Genomic DNA, 17,810 nt, shown 5'->3' with positions numbered 1-17,810 from the left:
AGTATACTTGAGAATTGCATCCGGGAAATAATTATCAAATTCCGAGAAATTTGGAAAATCAAACATCGATTTGATATACATCCTGGTTCATCAGTCTCCTACAACAAAATAATTCTTGTTTTCACGGAAACAAATCGAAAAGTTTGACGCTTTTAGTCGATTTCCTTTTCCCATTAAATGAAAAAACAAACTCAGCATATTTTTGTTTGTACCTGACTCAAGGTGGGGAACCCCCTCTCCAGCAGTATTTGCATTTGATTTGAGATGGGAAATTAAATGGGCTTGTCGAAATCTGTCTTTATGGTTAACGTTATCACAATTTGATAAAAGCTATTACAATTTGATATAATTTCATTTTCTTGAAGATTTGCAGTGGTGCGATAGATAGATTTACAGGCACTAATTCACTAACGTCACCTTGTGTGTATGTTTGTCTTGTGAATCTCTGAGAGTCCCTAATGATCAGAAATTGCTGGATGGATCACCCTCATTAAATATGGTCAAAAAGAAAAAAAAACAAAACAAAAAAAATAAACTAAATTTAACTCTTTTTTCGCTTCCCGCGGTTCTCTTATTGTTGAGTTTTTGACAACCGATCATATTGATATCATAACCAGAAAGATATTGCGTTAATGATCCTTGTTTTATCACGTATAGGCTAAATAGATACAACAATATTAATTATAGCTTGCTATTTTATCCTATTTTCCACTGATTTCTCACTTTTGTGAATGATTACACGGTCGCCTTACAGGAAAGATTGATTTGTATATATAGTTGAAGTTAAAAGGCTTCTGAAATTTATGAGAACACTGAAAATGAATGGATTTCTTAGAGATTTTCTTTTTTTTCTTGTAACCGTAATTTTGTTTTTCTTAGACTAAACATAACTGGCCTACAACTAATACCGGTTATGGGTGTTTTATATTATGATGTCTTTTTCATGATTTAGCCTATCTTTGTATTGATGCCGATGTTAAATCTACAACTAACGAGATGGAGACCAAAACAGTTTTTTCAATGCAATCTAACAGTTTGATTTGGGGTAAATTAACTACTGGAAAAGAATGCATCAAAGAAAGTTGGCATACTGTGTCAATTGTCAACATGAAAATAAACTCCTTCGTTGAAATACGGTACCCCTTTCAGTGAATAACAATGCCACTTGTAAACTCTCCAGTTTTAAATGAAGTGGAAACTAGAATTCAGGGCGTTTGTATGGATTATGCAATAGCTGTAATTATGACAATCAACGAATGATGCTTGTAAATTTATGTAGTAAGCTTGGTTGCTACTAGGACCCAACGCAAGGGCGCGCGTACACGCTGAGCATTTTGACCAATCACAAACAAAGAATATCCGACTGTTGCTTGTGATTGGTCAAATTAATTGCGTTGCGCGTACGTAGTTACGTTGCGTCCTAATAGGGAACTAAGCTTTAAAGTTGCATGGGTTGAAACGAAATTAGAAAAATAATTTATGCTTTGGTCTTATTTTCTTTTCTTGATCGTAAATATGTTAGAGGAAATCGAAAATGGCTGAAGGAAATACAACTATTGTCACTAATCTAATAATTCAAAATAAATATTTGGCGGATTATGAATTAAAACCGTTAAAATGTAGACGATAGCTCCAAATGACATGATTCTATGCATCCTGTTTGTAATAATATCTTCACTTGTTATTTCCAGATGAATTCAGAAATTTCTAGTCAACTTGACACGTTCGAGGCTAACTCCACCTGCTGCCTTGCACAATAATCCATGACGTCATCATCGGATAAATTTCTGACGTCACATGAGGCCATTGATTCAGCCATTGGCTGATGAAAGGCTGAGTGAATCAGCGAGTCATTCACCCACACAACAGCGTGCTCACAATCAACAAACCATGTACACACTGTCAGCGTTATTATTATCTCAAGTATCTGAAGCGAGCAGACGAATACAAATTCGACGGACGATATAATATAAGTATTTTTACGCGCATGGACTTCTACGGACGGACGTATATTGCATAACCAACGCGTGGATTTATAATAGCTATTCAACCAACGACTTCCTATATCTTGGTTTTATATGGATTTAAATTAATATATTTGTATTGTATGCCTTTTTTGGGGATTTATATATTTTGTTTCTAGAAATTTTAACAAAATGGAATTACCAAGTTTGGGTGAGCAGGTATTTGTTGCTGATTATATACAGAAACGACGAATACGCGGAGTAAGTAGTTGTTTTGTTTACATATTTATTGGGGAGATATAGAGTTTTCTGTTGCTAGCAGACGATTGAATTCTGATTGGTCTACCCAGCGTAAACGTGCTGTGACCGAGAGTTCGTTGTAACATGCTGGTTTGTTTTGATTTTGCAAGGCATAACCAAATTACCTTGTCGCTGTTAGCAAGTTAATGTAATACTAATTAAAAACATATCACACACGCACTTGTTAATGATATATTTCCCTGAGTGGACTAGGCTCGTTAGAAACAGTTTCAGAAGATAAAGATAAAGAATCTTTTTGGTGCATTAAAGATTTCATCAAAAATCATAGGAAGAATTATCGACAAAATGAATTAACATGGAGTAGGACTCATGTCTTAGCAGGAGTACATTTAAAATAGAAAAATTATACAAAAAAAATATCTAAACCTATTATTCGGTTAATAATCCCACCCCACACACTCTAAATATTAATAATATGATTTGAACTACAATAAACGTCAGCAGATTATAACATACGTAAATTAAAATATATTTAGATCTGAACAAATGTTAGCAGGTTTAATCGTACCTACTACTGGCGTACAATTCTAAATAATATTTTTATTTGTGGGATAACGAAATACTTCTCAAGGCCTTATTACCTTGTTTACACAGAGGACATGGGGGCCGAATAAAAATTGAATTATACCATTTATGTTCTCAATGTTGACACTGAACACCATGTTTTGAATTTATTTATGAATAACATTGACTATGTACATGGACCTTTTTATGCAATAATATTTTATACTTTTTTAGGTCAATGTAATTCCTGAAAAATCCCTTCGTCAGCGTAAACATTGACATTTCTATTTTATGATGTCACATGAATTGCGTTTTATAGTATAAAGACGATCATTCTAGAATCTTCTCTAGTTGTCGTTAAGAATTGTGTTAAAGTACTGCATTTGATTGGTGCTTTTAAGAAACTTCAAGATCTAATCTAAAGCTTTGTCTACACAATCAAACTAGTGTGACAAAAAAGTGTGATGTACCCAAATATGGTAGTGATATTCCAAAATATGGTAGTGTTATGACATCATCATGTCCATATATGGGCACATCACATTTTTTGTCACATAAAATTTGATAGTGTAGACAGCTTTAGTTAAATCTGTATACAATACAATTAATAATTATTCAATGTTTACCAAAAAGTTTAATCCTATTAGTACTGTAGACCTAATTAGAACTCATTCAAGATTCATTCTATAATAATTGTGTTTCTTTGTTGTAATTATTTTTCTTTCTAACATATCATGAATTTAATTTCTGATTCAATTGAATTGATCAATACATTAGCTTACACATTTGTCAAGAAGTAAATTGAGAGAATATAAATTGATTTTATGAGATCGTATGAGAAACAAAATAACATCTTCTTACAATTTTGTTTTCAATCACGAAGAAAATAATTTACAGTATGTATTTGTAACGTAAGTTGTTTAACCTTGACAGTGGATTCAACAGAGCCCGGTGAATATTAAGTCCGCAAATTACATTAATTGGGTGGTAAATTATTTCCAACAGTATTAATCGAACTTCCTGGATATAGTAGATTTAATTGTTTAGGTTGCAACAACCAGCGTCCCTAGAAAAAAGGTCATGGCCTCTGACCCGGATGCGCCTGTCTCCCGAGGGTGTTGGGATTACGTTGTGCATCACCCATACAATTCCTTCCGTTTCGGTCGCTGAAAATTATGGAACTGGTGCGTGAATTAGCTCACATCATGACCAGAACTTAATCTTAAACAAGAATATATCAACTTAATTCTGTAGGCATGGACATTTACTTTGAAGTTGTTAGTAATATTATTAATATTGCAAACGATCACTTATATTAATAACAAATAATTGTCGATGTGATCATCCACACGTACGTCCCAATCTACATCACTTCTACGAATATGGTCTGCCAAAGAACACTGATAACAATGCAATGATATCCATTGAAGCAGTGAGAGAGAGGGGTTTGGAATTATCATCCCCAACATTTTGTAGAAAGGCGGGGAGCAATAACATTGTCAAAAACCTTGCTCTAGGGTTTTAGGGGGTTTTTGCTTTGGGGTATCCACCTAAAACTCTATCGGCGGCCTTTTTCCTACCTTAAAAAAGATCAATTTAAAATCCCTATTTTTATTATGTGGTTTTATGACGAGAGACCTGTTGCTATCTATTTGTAGGCTTACATATTGACATGACCTTTGACATTATGTTTAGTGCGTGTTTTTCTCGGTCGATATTTTGTAAGGCTTTTATTTACGATCCATTAATACCCATTATATAATACTTTATCTTCGATTGTTTCTTTCCAGAGAAAAATTGAATACTTGGTCAAGTGGAAAGGTTGTTCAATAAAGTAAGTTAATCATTCATTACAGTAGGAATGACATCAATCGTAGTAACGATGTATTATCAATCTCCTTGGAGATTGTAGCATAATACCAAGAATGATAAAGTGTGTGTTTCTACAGTTTTTTTTATCGCATTCTGTATATCTTTATTTATATATTTATAATATAAAGGGCTAGTGTTGCCCGAAAGCTCTGCTAATTTTTCTAGCTGTTTACTTAATCTTTTTGATTTAACTTTTTGCTTATTTTATTTTGTATCTCCATTGAGATCCAGCCACTAATACCCACATCATTGCCATTTATTAAGTAATGGATTCATATATATCTTTATATTATTCTCATCATTATATGATGGCACTGGAGGATAGGTGGTTATATCATGGAGGTATACTGCCTCCATGGTGATACTAAGATCAATGGTGAATTGTCCGCCATCATTAAAAGTTAGGTCTATAGTCAAATTAGGCGACATCATGGTCATTAGCAAAGACTATGGCATAATATTAAATAATATCGAATTATTATTGAATCTTGACACGATGGATTACAATGATTGTTTGATACAATTCGATATGGTTGATTGGACAGGAGAGAAGGCCTACACCAAAATTATAATAAATCAGCATGTCGTTGATGGCGACAAACAGTTGGACAAATAATTATATTTACGACATAAGCATGTTGTTGATTTAAAAAAGAAACATAATTTATCAAAACACATCGAAACACAAACCAGTTTTGGTGACACAAATTGATATGATCCATTCCGTGTACTATTATTGATTGTTTTAGAGCAAGTTGTGAGAACTTACACACAGAGAGGAGTGTTTGGGTTATTTTAATTTCACCTTTTTAAATAGCAATTTGTGTGAAAATGCCTTTAGATAGTAAACAACGTACAGTAACATATCTTGCGGGATTATGTTAGTGAATAATGCTTGGCAAACCTCCAAATATCATGCATTATTTTTGCTGCGTGAGCTTTCTTTAATTCGTTATTCTAATCTGAAAGGCATGTACGTCATTTAACAAGGAACATAATGGGTTCAAATGAAATCAATAATTCTATGTTTAAAATAAATGGTAAACATACTTCAAATAATAATGTTGATGTGTTAACATCACGTGTGTATATGGAATGATGGAAAGGATACAATATTTATTTATTGGTAGGCCTATCTTAACACAGCCGCATGGGATGGTAAACAAAATGGTTCAAATTAAAACGCAAAAAAGGTGCATAAAACAAAAATTAATCAAATTGAAACATAAAATGTTATTATCAGCTAAGGTTCTATAATCAAATTCATTAAATTAATTTACTTAAAAAAAACACCAAAAATGAAAAACGAAAGTTATTTATTTGACCTTTACAATAATAACGGTTTAAAGAAGAACTCCTCCTTTTCCATGAAATGAACGAACATATATATGTACTCAAGAGGACATGTGTTCAGAAGGTGTCCCCTTCTACTGTATTCAATGTTGGTATCATTCTTTACTCACTTTATAAAATAACATAATCAGAATTTAAATTGGTTAAATTTATATATTTTGATTTTTTGGTTATGAAATAATAGTGAAACCATAGAGTGTACGGCGCCATTTTGTAAGATGCTGTAATTGCCTACTTAAAACATAATACACATATTATACATTGGAGTATATTGACACATTGTACATTCAGTTTATTTCAAAATGTCAATCTTTTGTTGCACATATCAACCTCGATATTCATTAATACAATAAACAATATCTCTATTTTTCTATTAAAATATTCTATATATATTCTATATTATATTTAGTTAATTATATAGCGGATAATAATTGTTTAATAATTATCAATTAATTTTTTATTAAGTTATTGTAAAGAATAACTAAACCAGTTTTCTTTTGGGTAATACATCTTACTCAAAAAGGTAAATTATTAATTTAAGACTATAATAATATTTTCAATCTAATTGTTCACTATTGTCTTCAATATTGATCATCAACAAGTGCGAGAGATGGACGCGCGCGCAACCACACACACAATCGTGTTTTTTTTAATGTCGAGTTTATTTCGGATACTATATAATATACAAACAATATCTTGACTTGTATCGCTATGAACGGTCATGACAATTAGTTTATCTTTCTATTTCATCCAAGCTGTACACAGGCAATTTACCACTCTATATTTTATTTACTCATTAAAAATGTCCGAAAATTTAAACAGACATTGAAATATAAGTAGTTCTTCCACAATGTTTTACAAATCAATCTAATAAATGTTATTGAATAATAAGATGATCACGTGGCTTTCACGAAAGCACTAATAACGCGAATCAATTGACTCGGGTCAGTGATGACTCGGGTCAGCGAATCAATTGACTCGGGTCAGCGAATCAATTGACTCGGGTCAGTGAAGTCAATGACCAGATTTGCTTTGATCTAATTGAGTCATTTTGTGACAAACGTGTAATATGATTAATTAACCAGTTATTTATTAACTGCATTGCATCGTATATCATATATAGTAATATCATACGACGGTACCGTAAGTGTAATGAGTGAGATTGATTGGCTAATAACTTATTTTCCGCGAATTCGATGCGCGTTTTTCCAAAGGTATATGGAAATATGAATACGCATGCGTATAATTACGCCACATTCGATAAATGGAATATGACATTAATTTATTACAAAATTAGTGTTTATTACTATGCTAAAACTTTCACCTTTGACCCTTTAATCTGCTCATAGGGGCTTAGATATGAAATGTGTTGTAATTCAATTTCTTTATGTTTATCTTTAGGGCAAGCACATGGGAACCGGAATCAAACATTCTTGATCCAACTCTCATCCGAGATTTAGAAGAAAGGTAAGCTAATCTTTTATGCACAAGCACATTTTAAATTCTAACATTTTGTAAAGCAAAATGATAGTTTAATAATATCAGTACTGGTTGTCTTATCATGCCTACGTTGCTTTACATAAAAGAGAGAAAAAGTCCAAAAATAACTCTGTTCTTTAGCTCCACCCACGAGAGATCGCCGAAACAGAATTCACGGATGCTCCAGTGAAAAGAGTATCCTACTACTCCTATCCTAGAGAAAAAACGGATTAATTATATTAACTGAGAACCAACCTTTGAAAAAAAAGAGTTGTTAAAGACTAAATCAACGGACGCACTCTTTTATAGAATGTGGCAGATAACTTTATGTTTGCGGTTGTCTGGGTTTTACCTAGGTCAGCATTTGTTACTTGTGCAATCAGAAATGAGATCAAAAACCACGATGGTAGTATTAAGACATGACGAAACAAAAGCGACTGAGCTGTTCTTGAAGCACGTTTTCATCTCCCAAAGATGTTAAAAGTGAAGAAATCTGTTGGCACTACGTGAAACTGCAGCAGACGACGGAAGTGTTGTATGCAATCTGAGCGCGTTTTTGGCAGTTATTGTTCACTTAAGAGCAACAATTTGGCAGATAACCAAGTTGCTTTTCTTGTGTTTACTTTATATCATTTATTATATCATTGTGTACATCGTAATTTCTACGTAATTTATAGGCGTACTTAAGCAGGAGTTACCGTGTGAGAGTACCGGTATCGTAAGTGAATGCGATGAAACGAAAATGTGCGTGTAAAAACGTTGCTAAATTGCTTTTCTTCAGTACGGTACGCGCGCGTAAAATTAGCAAAACCAAATCCGTGAATAAAAAGGTCGTAGAAATTATGCAATATCAGCATGAGTTAACAGTATAGGCTTACAGTTACATAATTTGAACTAAAACATTGTATCAACATAGAACATCATACACATTTGTTTACGTTTGTCACATAGAACGAAAGAAGATTGTTAGTGGTGAGTTGTGACGTAAGTAATCGATATGTATACCCGCCGGATTGAATAAACGATGTTGAAAACATCAATCCAAGTGTTACTTGGGATAGATAAAGCGATAGAATTAATTTGTATCAAATTACTCAACAATTACTCGACTCAAAGACAAGATTCTTAAAACGGTTAATAAATTAAAATCTGACTATAGTTACTTTTTTGCGAAGATGGCGTGCATAATTCCATGAAAAGACACAATGTCGATAATATATTTACACATTCAGGTCAACTTTGGCTTTTTTTGGCCAGATTTAGATACACCCATTTCTGTTATTTTATTCCGAAAATTTGGGGACAGACTATTGAGAAACGTAAAACATAAAACAGATCTCAGACTACTGTATAGTAAAACACTATAGAAGTATCGATAATATTTTGTTTTAACATTTGTATTAATTCCATCATTTTATATAAAATATGAATCAAATAAATAATAAAATAAACACACACCATCGTCAGCGGACTTGTTTCAGGTTCTAGCAAAATAACCGAATAATAACCACGTGAATAAATTAGTTAAGGGTTAAGGGTTATTTTGGTATAATTATGTAATTAAGCCTATATTAGAACTTTCGACAGCCTTGAACGATTTTCACCGAAATATTTGTTTGTGAAAACTAGCGATAGTGGTGGTTTAGTTATTGTGACGTAATTGTTTGTGATTGTTCAATTGTGGAACGACCGCGGATTTTGAAATTAGTTTTAAGAAAGAAAGATGTTTTACTTACCAAAGCAAGAAAATGGCCAATATTACTCAAATAAAGGACGATAAACACGAGACAAAATGTAATGTTTGTGGTTACCTAACCCGTTTGTTGTGTGCCTGTCTTGGGTGATGGGATTTTCAAATTGTGTGGCTTAGCAAAATCTGGTAAAAGATCCTCCATAACGTAACTTATCTATATTTTTAGAGGGTTTTTTCTGGAGTCAGCAGAATACCAGCTGTTGACATTGTTTGTACTTGTAGTAATTTGGGACATATTATATGAGCCGGTAAATTTTTAGAGAGTTCTTTTCTGTGCTGATCACATAACCACCGTATAGTAGATTATTACGTGGGTTTATTTTAAGTTCAGAAGGTCTCCTTCTTCGTGTTTCCATCACTTTTGATTTAACAAGCTTATTATAAATCTAACAGGGATAGAATGTGATTAACTGAGTGTGGCATTCGAAGGAAATAGGTCACTTTACATAAGATAATGGATTAAGACATAGACGTAGTTATAGACGTTTATAGCAATATTATTATGTTAAATTGGGAGATACACTCTTAAATTGTACTTAACAAGAAAAGTTCACTTGTCTGCCTGCGTTGAAAAAATTAATAAGTTACGAGTTAATGTTGAAACATTTTCATGACGTCAAGGATGACGTTTTATGATTCAATTCAATAATTTAAGTATAGAGTATTGTAAATGATACAACGATGTTGTCGAAATAGCAATTTAATTTAAAAAGAAAAACTGAAGCAGATGTTACTAGAAGTTTTATAAAACATTTTTTTTGATCAGTGATTTTCTTCATTGTGAACCAAAATTTACTTTAGTTTTTAACAGGTTGCGGAGACCAATACCATTTTTTTTTATTGTTCGCCAGCTCAATCTATGTTTTTCAGAGGTAAAACAGGTATTATGAATATCATAGACATGACTAGAAAAACAGTTCAAAGCCCAAAATAGCTATAAGTCTAAATGCATTAGAGAAATAATTTTTCTTTATTAAAATAAAGATACCGTACTTTTCAATATGGTCACTTTTAAGTTTTTTTCTACATGTCGTTATACCATGTCTGAAAAATTCACATGAATGCGGAAGACTGGGTGACTCAAGCCATAATTACTCCTTAATTAGTGTTACAAAAGTGATAGATTAATTATACAATGATTTGCAACTACCTACTCACTGATTAAATTACGATTTCGTGGAATCCTGATCTGAGCTGGCTAGATAGATGGGTGAATCAAATCTTGATTTCAAATAGAGAAAGTTAGACGTGTATCATGTAGAGCGCAGAAATGTCTTAAAGTTTTGGTTAAAAAACAAATTAAACGTTTATACACTGTCACACCCTTCTATCAGAAGAGAGGGGGACAACAGATCTCTTAGCCCGCATGACGGACGGGACCCAAAGGTAATATATTAATACTCCAAAGTGAATTTAAATTGGTAGTCTATGGATGATAAAGGCTGTTGAATTTTGGTGGTATACCATTTTTGGCTGACTCTTGACCATACATCTAGTAGGCCTACATACGTTTTATAAGCAAGGAAATATCGTATTCGATTGGGAATGAAGACAGTTCTGTACGTGTTGTTAATTCAAATGTGCGCATGTCCGTGACCTTTGCATTCAAAATTAGCACACAAATGTCACTTCGAGCGCATCTGAAACTAGAAGCTGATATTAATTGATGTTTAATTTATAATTATTAATAATATACTATTTTTGTGTGTTACTGATTAGTGTAATCTCTACAAGGTTGTTCATCAATACCTTTAACAGAAATACTGTGAAGTATTAGTTTCCGTTGTCATGGTTACACTTTATGGATTTCTAAAAATCAATAATCGGATGACATTTATTATTTAAATGTAATAGATCCGCCGGTATAAATACGAAATATGTCTAATTTACATGAATAATAAGCTAGATATAAATCACGTGTAAACCACGCGTACATACGTATAGTTGACAATGTGTAGCCTACACATACGACTTGTCGCGCGCGTTCAAAAATCTGATGAAAATGCGCGTGATATTAATTAACAACGGATAGGCGCGCCAAAACATTTTAAATAGATTTCAGAAGATGATATAAGTTCCAGATATTCAATGTAGTAGGCTTAAGACAACTAGGCCTAAATATTAATGATCGATGTTTTCAATTTGAGAAAGTGTTTAATGTGTTATATATTTCCTTTACAGATTACAGCTTAGTTGGTCTCAGCACAGAAGAGGACGAAAACCAAAGTTAACACACAATAAGGTATTTATATAATTATTAATTTCCTGATATTTGTTGTCAAGGAATATAAAAGCTTGCTAATTTCAATACACAGCGGAGGAGGAAGATTTCTATACATTTTTAGGGAAATAACCAACCGTTTTTTACTTCAAAATTCTCTAAACCGTTATTACTTGAAGTATGTGGTGACAAATCGTAGTGACACCACCACAAAGAAACAATATTATTTTACGCGTCTGTACAAAACTATACTCATCAATATATGGACGCGCACGTATTTTGTTCTGTATCAAATGTCTGTCCTCAATACTTTATTTCTGTTGCTGAGCCGCGGAGTTGCACTGGTCGACTGGCAATATCAAACCACAATTTAATAACAATAATAATATTTTATGTGCATTACTATCCTTTTACTAACGGTAGTTATATAACTAGTTTATTGAAAGAAATTAACCTTTACAATCTAACACGAACAAAGAGCAAGACGATTGTGTATTCGACGATGTAATAATACAAAATTCGAGGAAGGAATTATCTCTGTAGACATTGTACTAATATTCCATACAGGCTGATTCCCTTAAAGATTTTCCGAGTTAACTTATTAAAGAGCAATAATTAGGAAGGCTCGGGATAGACTATAATTATCAGGAAAGATATCATGCAACCCACATATTTGAGTACGAGTTTCATGATTGGCTATTAATAATATTTTGAATTCGTTTCAATTGTGGTTTAAAACAGCATCCTCACCCACCCATGTTCAAAGCCGTATATTTTTGGAAATCTAAAAAATAAACCATAAACCAGCATATAATGGACGGTATAATAATGGGGTTTAGGCGGGTCCGTAGGATGGTGAGTCAGACGTGCAGGGGAACAAACTGAGGTGAAAAGGCGACAGGAAAATGTGGCTTTGGCAAATGAACAAGATTAGGCCCACACATAATTCTTCTGTGAGTACTTTTACTATAGTGCTAGAAGAGATGAAATTGGCAGACAATCATGAAAAATATAAATCTTTCAAGATTGGCATCATATAATAATTTTGACGAAGTTCGCGCGTGTCTAGCAGACGATATTGATGTAATTCAGTTATAACCGCCAGAACAATTGAATTAATCTAAGCTATTTACTATAGGTTCATTTTAATTAAAATGCATTTACTTTAATTTGTTAACGAGATGGCGATTTATTTTTTTAGTTTTAATTTATATCACATTTATTATGATTTTGTCTGAAAATTACCGACATCAGTCCCATTTGATTAACTAACGAATAAAATGTTAGTCCAAAATGGTCACGAGATTCAGACAGCAGATTTTAAATTTATTTATTGTGACTGGAATTGGAATATTATATAAAATTGCTATTCAACTCATGCACAATAAAATTTGACAAACAATTACAAATATTAGGCATGTATATACAGTACAGTAATCAAATACGCCTACATATTGATAAATGAAAAGTGGAGATGCTTAGTTGCCAGATTACTCATAATTATTCGACCCTATTTGCATTGTCCCTTGTAGGGCGGTGATCGTCAACACCCGACTTAGTTCACTACCATCAATACATAATAATAGCTTAGGTCCCACATATCAATGCAAACTTATTAGTCACGAATTGATGTTGTTACTTTTTATTTATTGCCCGTTAAATGCAGATTATTGGCATGGAAAATGAAATGAATCGCTATCACTTAGAATGTTATGAGTTATGTAGATTACAATGTATTTTTAACATGGTAACAATTTTCTGTTAATTAAATGTATACTTGTTTTTTATAGTGTTATGTTTTCTGGAAAATAAATGAATAAATGCGTGAATATAAAGCAAATGCTTTAAGCTTGGTTCCGAAGAGACGCAACGTAAGGACGACGTAGACGCAACGCAAGCAAGTTGACCAATTACAAGCGACAGTTCGAACAAGAATCCATCGTTTGTGATTGGTCAAAACACTTACGCTACGCTTATGTCCTTGCGTTGCATCTCTATTTGGAAACAAACATAGCGGTAATAGGATAGAAAAAAGACAATCTTGTTACACTCTGCAACTATGAATAAATTGCAGTTGAACAATATTACAAGATTCCAATGTAACTAATTCCAATAAATCACAATAAAGTTGTAAGAAATGGATAAACTTACTTAACCATGATGTGGATTTGGGCATACATGCATTATTGTACCATTATAATAGATTTCTATTTTCTAACAATGACGAGGTCCCTTTGCGAGTATAATTTCTAGGAAATAGATGGGTGATTACGGGTTAAATGAAATGAATACAGAATAAAACTTATATCTGTAACAGAGCATTGTGATTGGGAATAATAGCATAATGTACACCCTCAATATAACACTACCGGTACATTATTAATTACCGATATATCGCAAGTTATCTAGAATTGGATTAAATTCTTAGAAGTAATCCGTAAATCATGAATACATGAATAAAATACAGATTTGACAAACGTTGTTACGCTATTTTATTTGTGGAGAAGGTTTCACAACAACAATATTAAAGGATGGATGGACCACCATCGTAAAATATTGTTGAAGCAAAAATAAAATATTATCTCAGTACGCACAATAAAAATTTAAAATTAATAATAATCTATTTGATCAAAGATTCTGGTGAATCCCGATTTAATGTGTGATAATTATTGATTAAAACAAATTATTGATAACATTATGATGTGATATTTACATCCGGGCTTTTGAAAGATAAATCGTGTCGGTATCACGTGTTTTGTAGAGAAGTATACATTCCCTGTCTAATTACACAATTATCATATGATGAATTTCCATCATTTAACTATAATATATAATTTGTCTAATTCAGTATTATCACAGAAATTCGATTGTTGACGCATTTGCTGTTTATTTTGTGCTAATAATAGAAATTACCGGAAAGTGAAAAACCAATCAATCGCAACCTTGTCGATAGAAAAGATCCGATCTAATAAATTTCTAGGAGATAAAATCTGGCATGAGATAAAGGAAGTAATACAATCGAAGGATCCGATTAAAATATTATTATTACGCGATGAAACATTAGCCTAATACGCAATTAATACCATTTGAGTATCATTTCGTTGTCGATATAAGCATTATTTCGTCCCCAACAAATAGTTCAAAATGGTTCAAACGTCACCAATCTGAATGATCAGTAGGCCTATGTACGTAGCTAAATTTCCGAACAGTATTAGTAATGTATAAATCATATTTATTCTTGCAGATTTTGGCGAGAGTAAGAAAATTATCAGATGTAAGTGATCTCGCATCTAGATTTCATTCAAGCAATATCAAGCCACGTAAACTGTCCGTAGAAGAGGTTTACGGAAGTGACGACAGTGATTGCGTCATGTCACCCACACTCGGTGACGGTAAATGGGATTCAGATTATTTCTCTGCGGACCACAATGAAAACACAGACCCAATTAATAGGAACATATCATGCGCGACGACAGACGCAGATGAACGCAAACCAAACTACGCAACACCTTTACCGCCAATTGATACCAATTTTCTGTTCAGCGCACCGCTTTCACCGGATGAGGGCTGCGTCACTTCACCAACCAGCGCGTATTCTTCATCATCATCAGACGGATATGGTACCAACCAAAGCAATCTACCACACACCGGTACCAATAACAATTCAGCTGTCACTCCGACTACCCTTAAAATGGGAAAGTTCTCACTTTTGAGAAAATATAGAAACTCATTGGAAGCCGAAAATAGGGTCACGGTGACGAATGTTACCGTCGGAGACATTACGGTAGCGATCAAGGAGAGCGTATCAAGTGACGGGTTCTTTAGGGATATGGAAGATTGAACGAGGAAAGAGGAAGCAAAGAGTAAACAATGCATTACAGAAAGTAAAAGACTGAAATACACTATGCAAGAAATACGATGTTTGTGAAAGACAGGGACTTGTTTGAAGAATTGCTTATAATAATTATGTACCTCAATTTGGTTTTGAAATGTGTACATAATGTTAGTAAATTGGAAGGTGATAGAGGGCGGTATTATTAGAGTTAAAGCAGAAGATGTTGAGGAAAAAACAGCAGATTATTGAGTCATGTTTGAATTTTATGAATGGAGATTGAGAGGTTAGAATAGTGAAGACAAATCTTGAATATTATTATTATACCGGAGTTATTGTTAAATTAGTTTTCATATTTGTTTATGTAAGAATAAAGTAGAACCCGGATGGGAAATGTAACATTAATCACCGATTGCAGAGAAGAATAACAACGAACCTTATGAACAACAATAATATAGCACTGGACCCACTGTATTGGTAGTTTAGTTGCACAAGAATAAATAAGATCAACATTAATTTTGTTAGTATTAATTGTTTAGGTTTATTGGTATAACTACTTTAATCTTGTTGTCAATGTCAACAACACAGAGAAAAAAAGATCTTTTAAAAATAGTGTAATCTATTAATAGGGAGCTATTGATTTGCGACGGCCGCTTGGAGACCTTATAGAAACCACCAAACAAACCTGACGATGAATAGAGAGCGAGAATCCAAATCACAACCTCTCAGCATGCGCACAATTGACTAATTTCTAACTAACCTTTGCTCCAGTCGTCGATCGTCAAAAGTTTCATATAATATGACAAGTAAAGTAGGGTTTAGTTTTAAAAATGAAAAAGTGAAAGAAATATATCGCCACCGATTTGTTGGTAGTAGGCCTATTCTGTAAAAAGCAAAACGTGTCGATGAAGGCAGACATTTTGCTGAATATTGTGAATTACTGGTGGGATTCTAGTCCCCACTCTCAACGTGGTGTACATTTTACAGTGGCAGGCCTACATAATGATAATATGCTAGTGAAAAATATTTCCATGAGAGGCAAAAAAAAAAAGGTTTACTACTACTGTAATTTGGTTTGGATAATGTTAAACTCAAGAAATGTGTACAAATTGTTTTTATTGTTTTATTTCTTTATTTGTACTGGTACTGTCACGTGAACAGGCAGAGGCTAAGCATGCAAGGTTCATGATTAAGTCATTCATTAGGCTTGGTTTTTAAAAAAACTTGAATTAAACACTCAAACATATCAGACCCAGGGGTACTAGTATATCGTCTGGGATATTCGAGCCTACCGTTTTACTAAATAAAATGAAGAGTTAATGGTAATCGAGAAAATAAGAATTCATTTTTAAACAACTTTTTAATTCATTTTTTCAAAGAACGAAATCCATGATCGATGAAAGAAAAATAAATATTGAAAAAAAAATAACTATGGTTTAAGGTGCGTTTGTTTTTTATTTTATTCAGCAGAGACAAAAACCTCCACTAACAAAGAGGCTGGGAGAGGCTTATTTTTCTTTGTTTAATTTAGGACTATCAATTATTGATAATAAATACGGAAATTGAAATTATAAATATTGATCAAATTAAATTAAAACGACATAATCTAGATAACGTTTGATTAACTTTCCAGTGTTGTTTGTTATATGCAGCAAGTAGTGTAGTTTGTTACTACAGTAAATAATTTCGCTAAAAACGCTCGATCAATTGTTCTGCCCAAGAGGAGTAGTCGATTTATCATTTTAAAGCGAGTAGTATAAAAGTACAGTTTTGTAGATTTAATTTATTTAATGTAAAAACTAAATAAACTAAAAAGACCTTCTTTGTAACATCGATATATAGGACTATATTGCCCGAACATTTTAGAGTAATGAATATAATCTGTGATAAGGGACGCGTCTCGGGGAAGACTCTAGACTTGCTCCAAGTCTATTGTATGTATTTTTACTTTTTTATGTCGGCGTTTCGATTTTTGTCTGGAAAACAAGTTAAGGTATTATATATATGAAACGCCATATGTGCCAAAATATTTATCTTTTTTTACTCATATTCGAAATACGGTTTAGAACCTAGACTAGGAATGTTCATGTTTTTGATATCAATATAACGATCGACCAATACTCAGTTTTATAGATCTAGACTCTTTCACGTATCAATATAACGATCGACCAATACTCAGTTTTATAGATCTAGACTAAATATAGACTTTCACGTGACGATATGTTTGTATTAATTTAGGCCTGATTTGTTTCCGAGATTCGCTAGACTGTATTAAACTTTATATACAACCAGCCATGCAAACCAAACACATATAGAGCTGTAATATTAGTATGTGATGATTTGGACCAAAAATGTGATGATTTTGTGTTAGTTCTTACTATGTTTGAGGATTTCCTCTTCAAAGGTAAATTCCAAGTTCTTGATATCAAAAGTAAAAATCCAAACCAGTATCTTGATGATCAAAGGTAAAAATCTTGATATCAAAAGTAAAAATCCAAACCAGAATCTGGA

At 32.8% G+C, this 17,810-nt stretch overlaps 1 protein-coding gene across 1 annotated transcript; it reads left to right on the top strand.

Moving 5' to 3' along the window:
- Positions 1–1,862: 1,862 nt before the first annotated feature.
- Positions 1,863–16,728, top strand: LOC144840006 (uncharacterized). The gene is made up of 5 exons (XM_078695620.1): positions 1,863–2,225; positions 4,580–4,623; positions 7,416–7,481; positions 11,428–11,488; positions 14,712–16,728. Exons 1-5 carry the CDS (start codon positions 2,157–2,159, stop codon positions 15,306–15,308), a joined length of 837 nt encoding a protein of 278 aa, XP_078551746.1. The 5' UTR covers positions 1,863–2,156; the 3' UTR covers positions 15,309–16,728.
- The last annotated feature ends 1,082 nt before the right edge of the window (positions 16,729–17,810 follow it).

Source organism: Antedon bifida, chromosome 4 (genome assembly GCF_963402885.1).
Source record: "Antedon bifida chromosome 4, ecAntBifi1.1, whole genome shotgun sequence".
Lineage (NCBI taxonomy): Eukaryota > Metazoa > Echinodermata > Crinoidea > Comatulida > Antedonidae > Antedon > Antedon bifida.
This window is presented reverse-complemented; position numbering and strand designations above follow the sequence as displayed.

Bases quoted from the DNA above. Each gene is read 5' to 3' on its own strand.
- LOC144840006 (XM_078695620.1), top strand. From the start codon at position 2,157: ATGGAATTACCAAGTTTGGGTGAGCAGGTATTTGTTGCTGATTATATA. The intron at 2,226-4,579 runs GTAAGTAGTTGT...GTTTCTTTCCAG, and splicing joins AGAAACGACGAATACGCGGA to AGAAAAATTGAATACTTGGT. The intron at 4,624-7,415 runs GTAAGTTAATCA...GTTTATCTTTAG, and splicing joins TGGAAAGGTTGTTCAATAAA to GGCAAGCACATGGGAACCGG.